The sequence below is a fragment of the Ictalurus punctatus genome, chromosome 6 (assembly GCF_001660625.3).
Source record: "Ictalurus punctatus breed USDA103 chromosome 6, Coco_2.0, whole genome shotgun sequence".
NCBI classification, from domain to species: Eukaryota; Metazoa; Chordata; class Actinopteri; order Siluriformes; family Ictaluridae; genus Ictalurus; species Ictalurus punctatus.
The window spans coordinates 30695391-30712421 of NC_030421.2; the positions used below are offsets into that span (position 1 = coordinate 30695391).

General features: G+C 36.1%; 1 protein-coding gene across 9 annotated transcripts in view; it reads right to left on the reverse strand.

The window, feature by feature from the left end:
* Nucleotides 1–481: 481 nt before the first annotated feature.
* Nucleotides 482–17031, reverse strand: part of pcbp3 (poly(rC) binding protein 3) — an 85383-nt gene continuing 68833 nt past the window's right edge. For 3 of the 9 annotated variants that reach the window (XM_053681124.1, XM_017469058.3, XM_017469064.3), the window contains 4 exons: nt 12973–13051; nt 9157–9209; nt 5395–5564; nt 3502–4879 (listed from right to left, as the gene is read on the reverse strand). In XM_053681124.1, the coding sequence (XP_053537099.1) occupies nt 4825–4879; nt 5395–5564; nt 9157–9209; nt 12973–13051 (357 nt within the window). In that variant the 3' untranslated portion in view covers nt 3502–4824. The other 6 variants (XM_017469069.3, XM_017469067.3, XM_017469063.3 and 3 more) reach the window with 3 other exon arrangements.

The following is a 17031-nucleotide window of genomic DNA, read 5'->3' on the forward strand; positions in this document are numbered from 1 at the left end:
TAGTGGAATTATAAAGATGGGTATGTGCTACCACAATTGTATACTATAAAGTTAAACATTACTAAGTGTGTTGAAATGTCCATTCCATAGCCTTGGGATTTTATCACAGGCAGAGTAGACCATAAATATTTTCAGTCTAAATGGCCAGATCTCAGTATGAGCACATTTGAGGTTGCTCCAGCAGTATAGAAGCCAAATGTTGCTTCACCATAATTATTAAAAAAAATATATCATTCTGGCACCACTAGCTAACCAGGTTGAACAGTACTGTATATATATATATATATATATATATATATATATATATATATATATATATATATATATATATATATATATATATATATATATATATATATATATATATTAGAGATCTGCTTCCATGTGAGAAATGATCCCATTGAACTATAATCTGTAGGTAAAACAATCTTCGCTAATTAGTTATCATGCTCATTTCACTAAAATATGCACACAAACAATATCAAGGGAAAAAACAAAACTTTATTTCTTTTTACAAAACATTTCAAAGGTAACCTAACCTCAATCTTTTAAAACTAATATAGACCTGCAAGCAGCGAATTATGTATGCAATGTTATTAAGTAATTACTCCAAACAACATAATTTACAGAAGCACAAAGAGGAAAAGGGCCCTTGTTTTTTTTTTGCAGCTCTAGTACAACAAAAACTGTGAATGAAAGAAGATAAATGATTGAAAACAGATTTGTCTGTGTTACATGTGACTATCAGTAAAGTTAACAGTAAAGTTAGCAGGTGTCATAAAAGTAACATGAAAATACAGTGACTGTAATGAAGACATGAAAATGCAAAGTGATAAAGAAAAAATAAATCATGATGGCACTGTATATACCTAATTGATTTAATATATAATGAAACACCTATTTTATTGCATTTGGGTTGTATATGTTGTAATAATAATAATAATAATAATAATAATAATAATAATAATAATAATGCAAGTATTAAGATGTGAGAATATTATGCTTCTGTATAATGAGCTACAACACGGCACATTATATACCCAAAACATAACAAAAAGAACATTCCATATGAATATTACAAGACACAGTCTTGCTGAAACATACAATCTAAATTAATGTTTGAATACAGCCTAAGACACTCACAAAAATCCTAGATTTCAACTCAGTGCAAAATATAATGTACGTGACATTTATTAAAAGAATCTCTAGCGTACCCCTGACACAAACATTAATACAACTATAATGAAATTTCAATGAATGTAACTAATTTAAAGCAACAATATTACAACATCATCTCAGTCACGTGTAGCATGCCACTGGCTCGAGATGACTGTGTGCATACTTTTTTGTGTTCACAGCTGAAAAGAATTTGTGAATAAACTTCAGATTTTTTGTCTGATTACATCTGAGCATGATGCCTAGTGGAATAACATTCAGTTGCATATAATTGGATTATTTAATTGTTCTTCTCACACCAAATTTAATTTAATGTCTTAAAACGAACACATTTTCCTTTATGGATATACATGGTTTTATAAGTGTTCTTTCCAGACTCAGATTAAGTCTAATCCCAGATTGAAAGTCTTTTCAGTGCTAAATGTCTTCAAATTCTAATCTACTTTATTGCATTTAATCTGAGTCTTGAAAACCAGGTCAGAATGTGATCCTTCTATTTGAACATCATTTTGGGGGAAAAAAAAGGAGACCATGTAGAAATACAAAGTCTCAATTTAAAGAATAGTTGAGGAAAGAATTACATTCAACTCAGCCTCAATATCAAATCTTTTAATTTGACACTGAGGCACAGACGGTTAATTTGAGATTTTTCTGAGCTGGAAAAAGCGTAAGTGATGATGGTATAATAAGCATAATCGAGGCTATTTATGTTTATTGACAAACGTGATGTGCGTTTGACAGGGCTTTATGGTTTAGAGTGTCATTTTTAGAAGAACAGCTGATGACCAGAGTCAAACCCGGCCAAACGGATCCGAACATTTAGCAAAATGCTACACATTTGGCTTTGAAAAGGTCTCGAAATAACTCCAGATCACACACACACACACACACACACACACACACACACACACACACACACACACACACACACACACACACACACACACACACACACACAGTAGCACTGGAAAATTACTGGAGACTGCATGGAGCTGCAGGTTACAGGGTTTCAACACTGATGATGATTACACTAAGACATGGCCAAAGCAAACGGTAAACAAGGTTCCTGAGGAAGAAAGAAAATAGAGGTCTGGACTACACATTGGGAACCATTGGAAGCCAGTTAAAAAGCAAGCCACAGTGCTTCGAATCAAAACTGAATGCCAAAAACCCACCAAAGCCATCATTAATTTTCTTCACACAGTGGTCCTCAATTTTGCTGATTTCAGACACGGTGGTCGACGGACATCTGAGAAACATATTGCTGAGTATGAACTGCAGATTAGGTGGCTACATGTTCAAAAAGCTCTCAGAAGACTCCACACTTTAGATCTGCGTTAGTTGCAAATGTGCAGGCAAAAAGATGTTTGCTGTCCATTAAACTCGTACTTTTTACTGAAAAGACTAAAAATTAAATGGCAAAACAAAATGAATCATACATTCAATGAATCAGGTTTCCATGAATCAGTGAATGGATATCTACTATGTTTTATATACACACACACACACACACACACACACACACACACACACACACACACACATATATACTATTATAGAGTAGAGTAGTAGAGGCGTATGAAAATGTTATATGGAGTAATGGTCATATTTAATTTGAATAAATTGTAGCGAGGACACACACTACACTGACTCATTTCTATTTAACTCCTTTGTGTGCTGTAACTGGTTATTTATTTATTTATTTATGTCTTCAGCAGCTCTGAATGCAAAAGCAGAAATCAGGCTGAAAATAGACAGTGTGTGTTGCGTTATGTTGTAACGGAAGATTTATAAAAATGCAGCAGCCCCCTCGATCTCTAAGTCTGTTCCTGGCGGTAGCTGGTGTGTGAGGTGAAAGTCTGAGCACTTGTGAGCTTCTGACTTTTATTTATTTTGAAATACATTAATTTTGAAACCAGCAGTGCAGATCCAGCAGCACAGCAGAATATGGATTAAAAAAAAAAAAAGACGACATGAATGAATCACGGTGAAAATATGTGGTGACATGGAAGGTACTAGAGTGTCAAAAAAGTAAAGTGTCCTTTCAAATCAAAAGGTAGGAAAAAAAACCAGGGGAGCATTGAGATAACAACACAGGAGCGGTAGGAACAACACTGAACTGGAGATTTTGAATAGACAAAGATTATAGAATCTAAACTCGTTATAATAATTTAAAATTCAGGGTAAACTAGTACAGAGGAAGAGGAAATTAAAATAATAACCAAGGTGTAATGCCATTGGCTCAAGGGTCATGTGATGCAGTGAAGGATGGTGGGTAGAAATTAGAGCGTGCCCATTCCAGTGACTTCAGACGTCAGCCTAAAACAATCAGGAGAGCAGGGACAGGGAGAGGACAGGGGTAGGATTGGTAGGGAGAGACAGAAAAGTAGAGAAAATAAAATAATTTTGAATTATTTTTGAAACTTGAAACTAGTAGTAAACTGACAATTCTCTTTCACTATTACTAGTGCTCAATGTTTATTTTTTTGTTTTGTTTTTTGTTTTTTAACCTGCACAATGGTCATGCATTTGTATTTTTTTAATTAATGCAATCAAGAAGAAACCAGTGAAGCACATGGTTAAATTAAACTAAGATCAACTTCTCTTGCATAGAAAAAAACAAAAACAAAAACGTTTTTTGAATTGAAATAAAATTGAAAGAACAGCCACCATTGTAGTCACAGTATTTGACAAGAGCAAGCGATCAAATATGAAAACGATCTGAGGGGAATAAACTGTACTCAAAATACCAACCACATATCATTCCCCCGAACCTCCATGCGGAAGTCCTGAACCGCAGCATGTGAAAATGAATGAAATGCTATGCCATTATTGGAACTTATTATTTCAATACAGTAGGTCATTATTTTTTTAAAAACTAATTTTCTTATTTCAAATTATTTTAGGATTTACTATTGAAAATAAATGTCATTATTTTGAGTTCTCATTATTCAGAGATATTATGTAGTTATTTTGACTTAACCTCAATATTTTGACTTAACTTGTTACAAGATATTATGTCACCGAGTTATTATTTCAAGATTTAATGTTGCTTCAAATGAAGGCCATTATTATAACATAATCTTCAAATCACAAGATGTAACATTGAAATAAAGATCTTGAAATAATAACTTGAAATAATGAGAGATCTTGAGACAATGACAATAATTAAATATAATAAGGACAGTATTTTTTTTTTTAAATAATGAGATACTAACAAAGTAATTTAGAAAATTTAAATTAATAACATAATTCAATATCTTGAAATAAGAAGATACTAACTTGACACAAAAAAATGACAACGAGAAAACAAGAACAAAGGACATAACATCTTGAAATGATGAGTTATTAAGTCTTAAGGGTCATAGTGTAAGGGATGGTGCAGTTCATGGCTTCCATAATATTTAACTAATCCATCAACCAAAAAACAATAAATGACAATCCAGAAGAATCATTCAGCATGCTGAAACACTAGTGAAACACTACATAGCACAGGACGTTCCTATTCTGTTACAGTATTCTGTATACACGGATTAATCTAAAGGTAGAGGCTCAGGGAAGGCTGGACACTTAGGGAGGTCTGGTATATAAAGTTAATGGGGAAAATGGCTGCTGTTTGCTTCAGATAATGAGAGCAGATTTGGGGCTTCAGGATGTAGTCATTGATGAGGGGTCAATCCACATGGCTGCCACATCTCTGAACCTGTCAGCGGAATTATGGGAAAGCAATATACATTAGTACATCCCCTGAAGCGGACCTGCACGGCCTACCATCAGTCATACATACACACTCACATGACACGACATATACACATGACTCTGAAGCTGCTTGTCCTATTTCATTCACTGCCTTGCAGAAAATGTTTCAAAATAACATCTGTCCTGCATTCCAGTACTGTATTCAGATGGTATCATACACTTGCCTTATTTATTTTCAGATGCAACCCTCGAATTACTGATACGAAATGTAATTATAAACCGATTTAAAATGCATCTTCATTTAAGATATTTAATAGAGGTGAATACCCTTGTCCTTAAGTAAGCACATGAAGCACATACCCTACAACATATCTGTTTAGCTTAGGTTCATATAACCTTTTGAAAACAGCGAGAGCCATGTGGCTCACACTGGCTTCCTGCAGATTTTTTGATTTCTAAGATTGAAGGAGAGCTTTGATGCTTGACTCAGCATAGATGTGGATGTGACCAGGCACTTACCTTGCATTAATGAGGTACTGGGCAAGGCTGATGTTGGCGGGGGTTCCTGTGATGGTGATCTGGCGCTCTGATGACCCTTCCATGGCATTAGCAATTTTGATCTGTGCTCCAGACATCTGACGGATCTCGTTGATTTTGGTTCCCTGGCGCCCGATTATGCAGCCTATTAGCTGGGAAAAATTGCAAAGGATATTAAAATGCAAAATCATGTTCTGGGAAAGAGACCTGTAGAGCTCTCTGGTGGAGCAAAAATAATTCCGTTAAAGTGCTATGCAAATTTGTCTTGGAAAAAAAAATCATGTTATACATATATTTAAAATATTTCCACAATATATTACATATTTCATTTACAGGGTACACTGTCATTCTGGTACAACCCCAATTCCGAAAAAGTTGGGACAGTATGGAAAATGCTAATAAAAACAAAGAAGAGTGATTTGTAAATGTACTTTGACTTGCATTTAAACAAACAAACAAACAAACAAAAACATATAATGACAAGGTATTTGATGTTTTACCTAAACAACTGCATAGTTTTTGAAGATAAACATTTATTTTGAAATTGATGTATGCAACACATTCCAAAAAAGTTGGGACAGGGGAAATTTAGGACTAATAGCGGTGACAAGCTGAAATAAGAAGCTGATGTGAAACAGGTGAGGCAATCGTCTAATCATAGTATATAAGGAGCTGCCAAAAAAGGCCTAGTCCTTCAAGAGCAAGGATGGGTCGAGGCGGTCAATTTGCCAAGAGATGCATCAGTAAATAATCCAACACTTTGAGACCAACATTCCCCAAAGACACATCGGTAGGATTTTGGGCATTTCACCTTCTACAGTGCACAATGTAATTAAAAGATTCAAGGAATCCGCTCAAATCTCGGTGCATAAAGGGCGAGGCCGAAAACCACTTCTGAATGCACATGAGCTCCAATCCCTCAGACGTCACTGTCTTAAAAACTGTCGTGAGTCTGTAATGGATATCCTGACATGGGCTCAGGAATACTTTGGTAAACCTTTGTGAGTCAACACCATTGCATCCACAGATGCAAGTTAAGGCTTTACTATGCAAAGCAGAAGCCTAACATCAACACTGTCCGGAAGCACCGCCCACTTCTCTGGGCTCGTCTCATCTGAGATGAACAGAAGCACAGTGGAATCATGTTTTGTGCTCTGATGAGTCAACATTTCAAATAGTTTTTGGACAGAACAGCCGTCATGTTCTCCGGGCCAAAAAGGAAAAGGGCCATCCAAGCAGTTATCAGCATCAGGTCCAAAAGACAGAGCCTGTCATGGTACGGGGGTGAGTCAGTGCCAGTGGCATGGGTAACTTGTGCATCTGTGAAGGCATCATTAACGCAGAAAGATATGTACACATTTTGGAGCAACATATGCTGCCATCCTGAGCAGGACAACGCTAAACCAAATTCTGCCCAGATTACAAGCGCATGGTTGTGTAAGCAGAGAGTGGGGGTGCTAGCATGGTCTGCCTGCAGTCCTGACCTCTCTCCGATTGAGAATGTCTGGCACATTTTGAAGCGCAAATGAAGGCAATGAAGGCCCCGTACTGTTGCGTATCTGAAGAAATGCATAATGGATGAATGGGGGAAATTTTAAAAACTTGCATTTGATTGCTGATGTCTACTTTTCTTCTTCTTATTATTTTTATTTTAATAATTTTTTTCTGTTTACTGCTTATTTTGTGTACAGCGCTTTGAGAAGCTGCTTTTAAAGGTGCTCTATAAAATAAAGTTTATTTATTATTATTATTAAATTCCGCTTACTTAATAAATGTCATTAAAAGAAAAGATGATGTTACACAGCGGTAAACAGTTGACTGTCCCAACTTTTTTGGAGTGTGTGGCAGTCATCAGATTTGAAAATGAGTGTATATTTTCAAAAAGAAATTAAATTCACATTAAAACCTCAAAAAATGTGTTAACAATGTTTTTTCAATATAATACAGGGTGAACTGAATTTTCAAATGACTCTTTTTGTTTGTATTTATGCATTTTCCATACTGTCCCTACTTTTTTCAGAATTGGGGTTGTACAATTTACTCTCACAGCCAGTTATAGTAGTGGCTTCTATCCATCTAATCTATCCAGTCTTATCGATCTTTCCAATCTTATCTATCTGTCTAATCTTTCTAACTAATCTTATCCATTCATCCATCCATCCAAGCTCTGTCAGTCTAATGCAGTGTAATATGTGATGCTCATAGCATTCAGGTTATGCTATGAAAATTACACATACACATCGCAATACACACTGTTTGCACACTCTATAATGTACACCAAGTAAGGAATAAAACAATTATAGGGCATGTGGTTAAAAGAAAATAACCAACCCGGTGCAGCTTTATTCCTCTTATACAGCAATTTGCCAACACTACCTTTTATTTATTTATTTATCATTTTTATTTTTATATATTTTTAAAATTATTTATCCATTTATAGTTACAATTAATGTTGTTGAACGTCTGTGAAACAAGTTCCTATTATGTGACAGAACTATTATCAACTAAACTATCTATTTATGTGGAGCATCAATCATACAGTACAAGTAGTTACTACAGAAATAACAATGTATTAGAATGAGCAAATTAATATAAACCTGTGATTTGTCATGCAGTCACAATTACTGTCAGAGCTGCTGATACAGAAAATGAATCAACACCTTCAGACCAATCAAATTCAAGAATTCAACAGCGCTGTGGTATGAAAGTGCCATAAGGAAGTAGAATAAGTTAGTTAAAAAAAATTAAAACCTCAAATTGGAACTGAATTATCACTGGATATTTTTATATTTTGAAACATTGTGCCAAACCTCCTAACTGAGTGTGATTCTTGTGCACTGAGTCTAAACTATGTGCTCAGGAAGCAAGTTTTGACTTCAATATGGCTGATAATATTGCTAGCACGTATAGTTTACCCGTTTATAGATAACAGTGCATTATACAGTGTTAGAATCTGTGAGAAATACTGAACAACCTGATATGATTTGAGTGCATCAGGATTTAGACATGTACAGTACAAACATCCTCAATTTTCACATCAGCCTTGTAGTCCCAGTACAAAAGTGAAAAAGACAGCATCAGACACTAAATATGTCTTGGCTGAGTGACTGCATTTGGGATAATGGAAAGATTGCCAAAGTTTTATTGTTAGCCAAACACATTTTATAACCATGAATTAATTAATAGTAGCAATTCATCCCAGAGTTACTGCTATGTCGAATAAAGCAGTGGAACACCTGCTCTGTGTGGTTTTATGTCTTCCTTCTCTGAGCATCACAAGAGCTAAGACACTACACAGTGGCAGGGCTCAACGGTTTTGTAGGCAGGGCTCTCTTTAACTTTAAAACAAATTCCATAGACCAACCTAGTACAGAGTTATTTCATGTACCTTACTCAAATGTGTACAATAATACTTTCCACAGAAATTAGGACAGAATACGTAGGGCAATTTTTAGTTAATGTGTGTGTATGTGTGATTTTTTTATTTATTTTAAATAAATAAATAAATAAATAAATAAATAAATAAATAATAATAATAATAATAATAATAATAATAATAATAATAATAATAATTATTATTATTATTATTATTATTATTATTATTATTATTATTATTTAAATATATATAAATTAAACCTATTCAATTAAAGTGAGTATTGAAACAGGCTAATAACTAATAATAATAAAATAAAAATAATAATAATAAAAACCTCCATAGCTTTGTTTGTGTTTGTTTATACTCACATCATTGGGAATTGTGAGTTCATGAGTACTGGCCGGGGGACTGGCATCCAGACCTGAGACAGAGAGCAGGTGAGGGTTGTGGGGAGAGGCCACAATAAACCATACACACACACACACACACACACACACACACACACACACACACACACACACACACACACACACACACACACACACTGCAATCTGCTGGCACAATGGAAGGATATACTGCCAACAAGCTCAAAGAGCAAATCTCTATCCAAGTATATAATTCTCTTAACTGTTGCGTTTTTCCAAATTGAAAAGCTGATTTTATTTAATTAGCTCTGACATGCATACGTGATGTACTCATCATGACCATGAATGCAGTAACACTAATCTCCAGTTTGAGCATATATCATGCCCCCACACCACCCCAAATAAACACACACACACACACACACACACACACACACACACACGGCTGACATAACAAAAATACTTAGTGTTTGAAGTGCAAAATTTAATAATCTTTAAGACTTATTTTGAGGTAACAGGGGAGTTTGGAACAGCAGTTTGCTGGTATTTTGCGTAAAACAGACTATTATAGATGTCCGTTGTTAAAATGTCACCTTTGGAGGATTCAGGAAAGTTGTGATAATGTTGTTCTTCCTCCAACTGCCTTTAAACCTTTTCAGCATTTGGAAGACTGACTAACCGAGGCTTCTCTTACTTTGCCCAGACTGAGGCTATGCAGTGGTGTCGAATGAATGTGCATAATACATCATGTAATGGGCAACAGAACTAAATATATTTTGTTCTCTAATAGGTACACCCAGGGCCTGATTTATAAAATGTTGCATGGATTTCAATAAAACAAGGAACTGAATGTGATGCCCACACAAAAATAGCCTGCTGTCTCCTACTAACATTGCTCTTCAGAAATTTCCACCAGTATACAGTGTGTAAGCATACACAAGCTTTCAGTTGCAACTTAGATCTACCAACTACTAAATACTGTAACCGTAATTGTTTATTAACAAGCCCCCCACATGCATGGCAGTCTGTGAAATGGACAGAAGCCTAATCAAATCAGTTTGTACTCATATCGGTACCAAATGTTTGTGATGCTCCTGCACCACCGCATCATCAACAGAGAAGAGTGACTACACACTCTGATAAGGCTTGTGCGATATTGATTTTTCCCTGCTCACATATGTTCTGTAACAAAAAATATTATGTTGTTTTGTCCCATGGGTAGATTAGGTTATAAGTGTAGAGGTACTGTAGGTGGGACGTCTTTCAGTGGAATTAGACTGAAATCTTAAAATGCAGCTTTAATGGGTCGGGGGATGGGAGGAACCAGATTTTTAAATGCTAGAATTTTACTTGTGATTGAGATATCTGCAAAAGGGAAAAAACAATTCAAATCAGGACAATGTCTTTAAAAGCAAATGTAAACATTTGACCATGTGAATGGTTTTCCCAAGCTATCAGACATTTATTATTAAGTCGTAATCTCATGTGCATATAAATAAGACCATTATTTTCAGTGTAGCCTGTTTCAATGGCATTTGTTTGTAGAAAAGCTGGTGGAAGTGAAAAAAGTATAAAAAAAAAAAAATATATATATATATAACTTTTAAGAATGTAAATAGTCTAATACATCATAATTAAATAATATATATGAATGTTGACCAAGGCCATCTTGAAACCATGTCTTCCTTTAAATCTGAAATGACATAAGTAAAACCAGAGATTAAATTTCATTGGGTTCCCAAATACAATGGGGGACATAAGTATTGGATGCGTCAACATTTTTTTCAGTAAATATATTTCCAATGAGGCAATTCACATGAAATTTACAACAGACATCAGTATTTAACTCAAGAAATTCACAACATTAAAGTCCATAAATAAAGTTATGTGCAATAAAGTGGAATGAAACGGGAAACAGTATTGAACACACTAACGGAAGTTTATTTAATACTTAGTGGAGAAGCCTTTGTTTGTGATGACAGCTTCAAGATGAAGAAATTAATAGGCCACAGTATTCAGGTGTGATTTTAGCCCGTTCTTCTAAACATATTTAAATCTTGTTCAATTAGTTTAAAGTCAGGTGATTGACTGGGCCATTCTAACACCTTGATTTTTTTTTTCTCTGTAACCAGTTGAGAGTTTCCTTTGATGTATGCTCTGGATCGTCGTCCTGCTGGAAGGTCCCTCCACGTCTCATATTCATCATCCTGGTGGATGGCAGCAGATTCTTCTCAGGAATCTCCCAGTAAGGGACTCCATGCATCATTCCTTTAATTATATGAAGTCTGCCAATACTATGCGATGAAAAACAAGCCCACACCATGATGCTTCCACCTCCAAACTTCACTGTTGTTAAAGTGTTTTAAGGGTGATGTGCAGTGCCATTTCTTCTCCAAACATGGCACAACATGTAAGTATGATAGCCAAAAAGTTCAATTTTGCTCTCGTCTGACCAGACTACACTCAGTATTTCATAGGCTTGTCCAAACTTTAAATGAGCTTCGACATTTTCTTTAATAATGGAGTCTTGCGGGGTGAGCGTGAGTAGTGGAGTGCATTGACTATTGTTTTCTCTGTAACGATATCACCTGCTGCCTCTAAGCGTTTCTGGAGCTCTTTCTAAGTGGTCCTTGGCTCTTGGGCTACTCTTGTGACTATTCTTCTGACTCCCTGGTCAGAAATCTTGCCAGGAGCTCCTGTGCATGCCCGGTTGTTGATGGAGTGATGTTGCTTCCACTTGCCCCAATGGTGCTTACTGGAAAATTGAGAAGTTTTGAAATACAACTGTATCCAATTCCATTAATATGTTTTGCAACAATAAGGTTCCAAAGGTCTTGGGAGCGCTCTTTGCTTTTACCCATCATGAGATGTTTCTTGTGTGACACCTTGATAACGAAAAGCCTTTTTATAGACCATCAATCTACTAACCCAGCAGATATTAATTTGCACAGATAGGAGGAATAATTACGTTCTATCTACTTATGGATTTCACCTCTTTCCTTGCCTTACCTTGCCATGGAGAACTGTTTTTTTTTTTTACCGTGTTCAATAATTTTTCCTGTGCCATTCTACTTTCTTACACATAACTTTATTAATGGACTTTAATGTTGTGAATTCTTTATATTTCCAGATTTCTTGAGTTAATACCGATGTCTGGTGAAAACTTCAAGTGAATAGTCTCATAGAAAATATATTTACTGAAAAAAATGTAGATGCGTTCAATACTTATTTCCCCCACTGTAATTTTAACTGAAGTAACGTACAGTTGAGACAAGATACAACCCAGCCTACATTGCTCACATTTTCACATTAAATTTACTTCTTTTTTTAACTACCAATGTGTGCATGGAAGGCATTTTTTTTTTTTTTTATTTTTTTTTTTATAAATGAGGCCTCTGGTTATACGAATGAGACTTCAAACCCTGCTGATTTCACTGCTATCATAGAGCTTAAACGTCCTGTTATTTATATCCCAAGAACTGTATCATATATGATTAAACCCACAAACACACATGCACGCGCACACACTTTTCTTTTTGAGAAAAAAAAAAAAGGGTGACGCTGAATCAAACTTCTCATCTGCAATTGATTATTTTCTCTTATGTCCTAGCTAATAGTAGAGGCTGTTCAAGCAAATCAAATAAATAAATATAAAAAAAAAAAGGTCACAGAAAAGTGAAGAGCAACCACCAGGGGCATGTCAAGAAGCGTGACATTAAGAGAAGAGGAAACATAAAAGAGAGTGAAAGAAAATGACAAAAAGAGTGTTTCTACAGGTACAAATAGAAGGAGACTCCAAAAGGGCTTGTGGGTACGTACCGGGGAAAGCAGGGGTGGTCTGTCCAAGGGGGGTAAAGGGGGTTTGCTGCATAGCCAACTGGTGGAGCTTGGTCAACTGCTGAGGGGGTAGGAGGGACAGTAGAACTAAGAGGTTATTGTTATAACACAGGTCACACTGAGAAAATCAAGAAAACGAAACTAGTATAAAGAGAAGACGAGGAGAAGAAGCTGTGACACAGTGGTGATACAAAAGCGCAAGAGAGTGAGAAAGAGAGCAAAAAGTGAAATCAACTTGAGGAGGACTTGGCCTGACACTGTGAATGAAAGTATCAAGGTGGTTTATACTTGCCACATGGCTTTGTTTGCGTGTATGTGTGTGTAGAGAAGCAGCGGCACCAGAAGCAGCATTGTTCATATACTTGCCTGCATACTTTATGTACATCTGTAAGATTAAAAGCAACATCCACTTGATGGTGCGCCAGAACCAAATCGTCTGTGTTACACTGTAGAATGTTTAGCGATTTCACGTTTAAAATCAAATGCACTATTTCTATTAAAACTTTCCACTGGTGTCATGGTAGTTGTTATTATTCACATCTTACATTAAAAGTTTTTTCAAATTCAGACACTAACAATAATGGGTGAACTGGTTTGTAGTGTTAGTGTTCATTAAATGTCTAGAACAGTAGATTAGATATATAAGAATACACTTTTGGAGATAATGCTAGTTTCTTAAGTGAGTTACTGTATCACATGGTGTTATATTGCCCTCACTATGTATGTTGGTATTGCAGCATGCAGAAATGCAGCATTAATGTCTGATGACATGAAAAAGTTTTACTTAAAACAACCACAGGATATGTGCTGCAGTCATCTTGTGTATGCACAGTTAAAAGCAAGTATAGTTTGGGTTTTATTGTGCATCTCTGAACATGAAATTGTGCTCACTGTCCTTTCAGATGTATGCTTAAACCCTGTATGAACTTTCTTCCACATACAACCATTCATGACTCCTTTCACTCATTCTAATAAATGGTGTTACGAAACTCCTCCACTGTTCCTCGCAACCTGAGACTGATGCATAATGTTGCGTTTGTCCTCTAAATACGTCTTGAAAAGCAGGTAAAATTTAAACCCAAGCTTTGCTTGAGTGATTGTAATGTCCTCCACTTTCTCCCTAAGCATCAATCACTGCGAAGGACTGACACACACTAATGTTACTGCATGCATGGGCGTAGGAACCATTATACATGCCTCCCCACACTCACACGTTTCAAAATCTAGGTTTTATCCCCCCAACTTTTTCCTAATCTCAAAATTTTATTTCGCATTGCCTGCCTTTTTAGAATAAAAAAAGCCTTAACTTTTAGAAACATAATTCAATAAAAAAAAGAACTTTCGCTATAATAAGCACAGGGGTCAGACTCGAGTAGCTAGGGCGCGCTGAGCCGTTTGCCTGTTGCCAAGTTTGACGAGAGCAAAGTGTCTTTCACTGCAAAGTAACAAGAAAAACCCGCGATGGTTTTTCAGACAGGTAGCTACTCTTACGCAACGAAAGCCGAATGGATTCATTTGGAGATAACTCGAATATTCTGTGGAAAAAAAAAAACCTTGCGTCCTGAGGTGAGGGTGGTTACGACACAGCATTCAGACGCTCTTGAGCACACTAACGTATAGATGAAAGACTTACCACTTTGTATTTGAGGTAAGATATCGTAGCTAATTCAGCCCATGAAATTGCTGATTGTTTGCTGGTTTTGATGACAATTTTGTCGTTGAAATAATTATTTAGCCTATGAAGCTGGCAAATATGCATAAGTTTGCAAGTTAGCTAGCACACCAAAATTGGGTGTATGTGCCCTTGCTGCGTGTCCATGAACGATTTAATGGTAAGGTTAGTCAAAATGTTCACACAGAGATGAGCATCCTACAATATTTTAAGAGAAGACGACAGAGGAGGATGAACAGAAGGTCATAGGAGTGGAAAAGACAGAGGAATACGAGCTTGTAAGTTGTATGGATAGCTACCAGGTAGCCAGTTAGTTCATGTCACACCGTGTTGGATGTTTGGGATGGGGGCACCATCGTGTGAGGATTGCTCGCACTGTTTGTGAGTTGGAGACGGTGCATTTTAATTTTCTGTCATGATTCTGGAAAACAACATGGTAGGGCAGTTGTGCTACATTAAGAACTGCCATAGTAGGTCACACTGTCATCTAGTGAGAAAAGTGGAAAACGGACTGTTTGCTTTTCTATAGCAAACTCTCATACTCATAGCTTCAACTCACCAAGAGAAACAACAAGCCTCACAGGATGGCACCCACGTCTCAACATGTACTATGGCTAGCTACATTAACTAGCTGTTCTTAATGATTATAGTAGCTAATGTTTAAATGAACAATTCTCTGATTGGAGTAATATTAATGAATAAATTGCGCTTCATTCAGTGATATACATCAGACCTCGTATCTCCAAATTTCATCATTTTTATTTTAAATAAAGTATATTATGCAGTTTATGGTATGTAGAAGTTTTTATTCTAGTTATATTATAGTCCATCTCTCTGACTGTGCACCCGAGTCTTTATAACCTCTCTTCCCCAGTACGAGTATTCTCAGTATTCTGTCACTGCAAATACCCTCTTAAAACCACACTAACCAGTACATTCTGTTCCCAAAAATCATTAGAAATGAGCATGTAAGTGCTGGATTTAAAAAAAATCTAACATTTCAGTGTCCCTCCCCAGGTTCAAAAACGCTCTCACGCCCCTGAATATCAATGCATGTGATTACTATTGCAACAGATTCATTCTGATTATTAATGGAGATGATGATGAGGCTCAAGGGGACTGAGGAGGCGTCTGCTGTTTGCTTATGTAACCCAGTCTGTTTAATCAGGAGCTTTATATTGTTTATCCTGATTGTCATTGACAGCTCATTGGCATTAATAAAGTGTTAGTTCAGTGAGAGATAATAATATGGGCAGCAATGAATTGATTAGAGTGGAGTATAAACAAAAGCAATTAGCTAGCTTGCTTCCATTTCAGGGCTAAATGAAATGGAATGAAAATTAAAGAGCATCTTAAATATTTTTTTTTAAATATAAAAAAAAAAAAAATGATATCAAAGAGCATCATTTGAATATTTCCAACACAAATATATGGTGTATATCTATAGCATAACGCCTTTCCACTTCATAGCTCCGGCATCCCAGGGTTCAATCCCGATCTCTGCTTACTGTCTGTGCAGAGTTTTGCATGTTCTCCTTGTGGATTTCTCCGGGTTCTCTGGTTTCCTCCTACATTCCAAAAACATGTACTGGCTGTGTTAAATTGCCCCTTGGTGTGAATGAATGTATGAATGCGTGTGTGCATGGTGTCCTGCAAGGGACATTAGGGTGCGTTCCCACCTCATGTCCAGTGTTCCAAGGATATACCCTGGATCCACCGCTACCCTGACCAGGATGAAGCGCTAACTGAAGATGTATGAATGAACAAGTAAATTATGATGGATTACATTATCATCCCTGTAATGTGTAATACACCATTACACCACTACAATTTAACTATCCTCTATTGTAGGCCTGCACAATATGGACACAAATACTGTGATTATATTGTTGTATTGCAACGCCACAGCTTATCAAAACAAGTAATGCATCACGATTTACATCGAACAACTGTGTTATAGCTGTTATAATGTAAGTGATAACAGGAACTAACTTGTTTTCACAAGCATTCCACAACAAATTGTTAAGGTTAGCGATTATTTTAGTACAAGACGAACAAAACACTTCAGGATGTGCTGTTATTTGAATTAGAAAATAGGCAACTTCAGGGTGGTAACTGTTAAATCCATTTCACACCAGACTGCATCAAACCACCCTGTGATTGATTATTTTCCTATAACAGCATGCCCCCTGTGTTTTAGTCCTTACATTAACAATGTAACACGCAGTATTGACATTTGTTTTAATTTGAACTATTTGCTCCATTCATGACTAAAAATAATTTTTACAAATATTAGCTTGTATTAAATTATGGCATGAGTATATGTTGATCAACATCCTTGGGTGTAAAAAATAAATGGGACTCAGCAT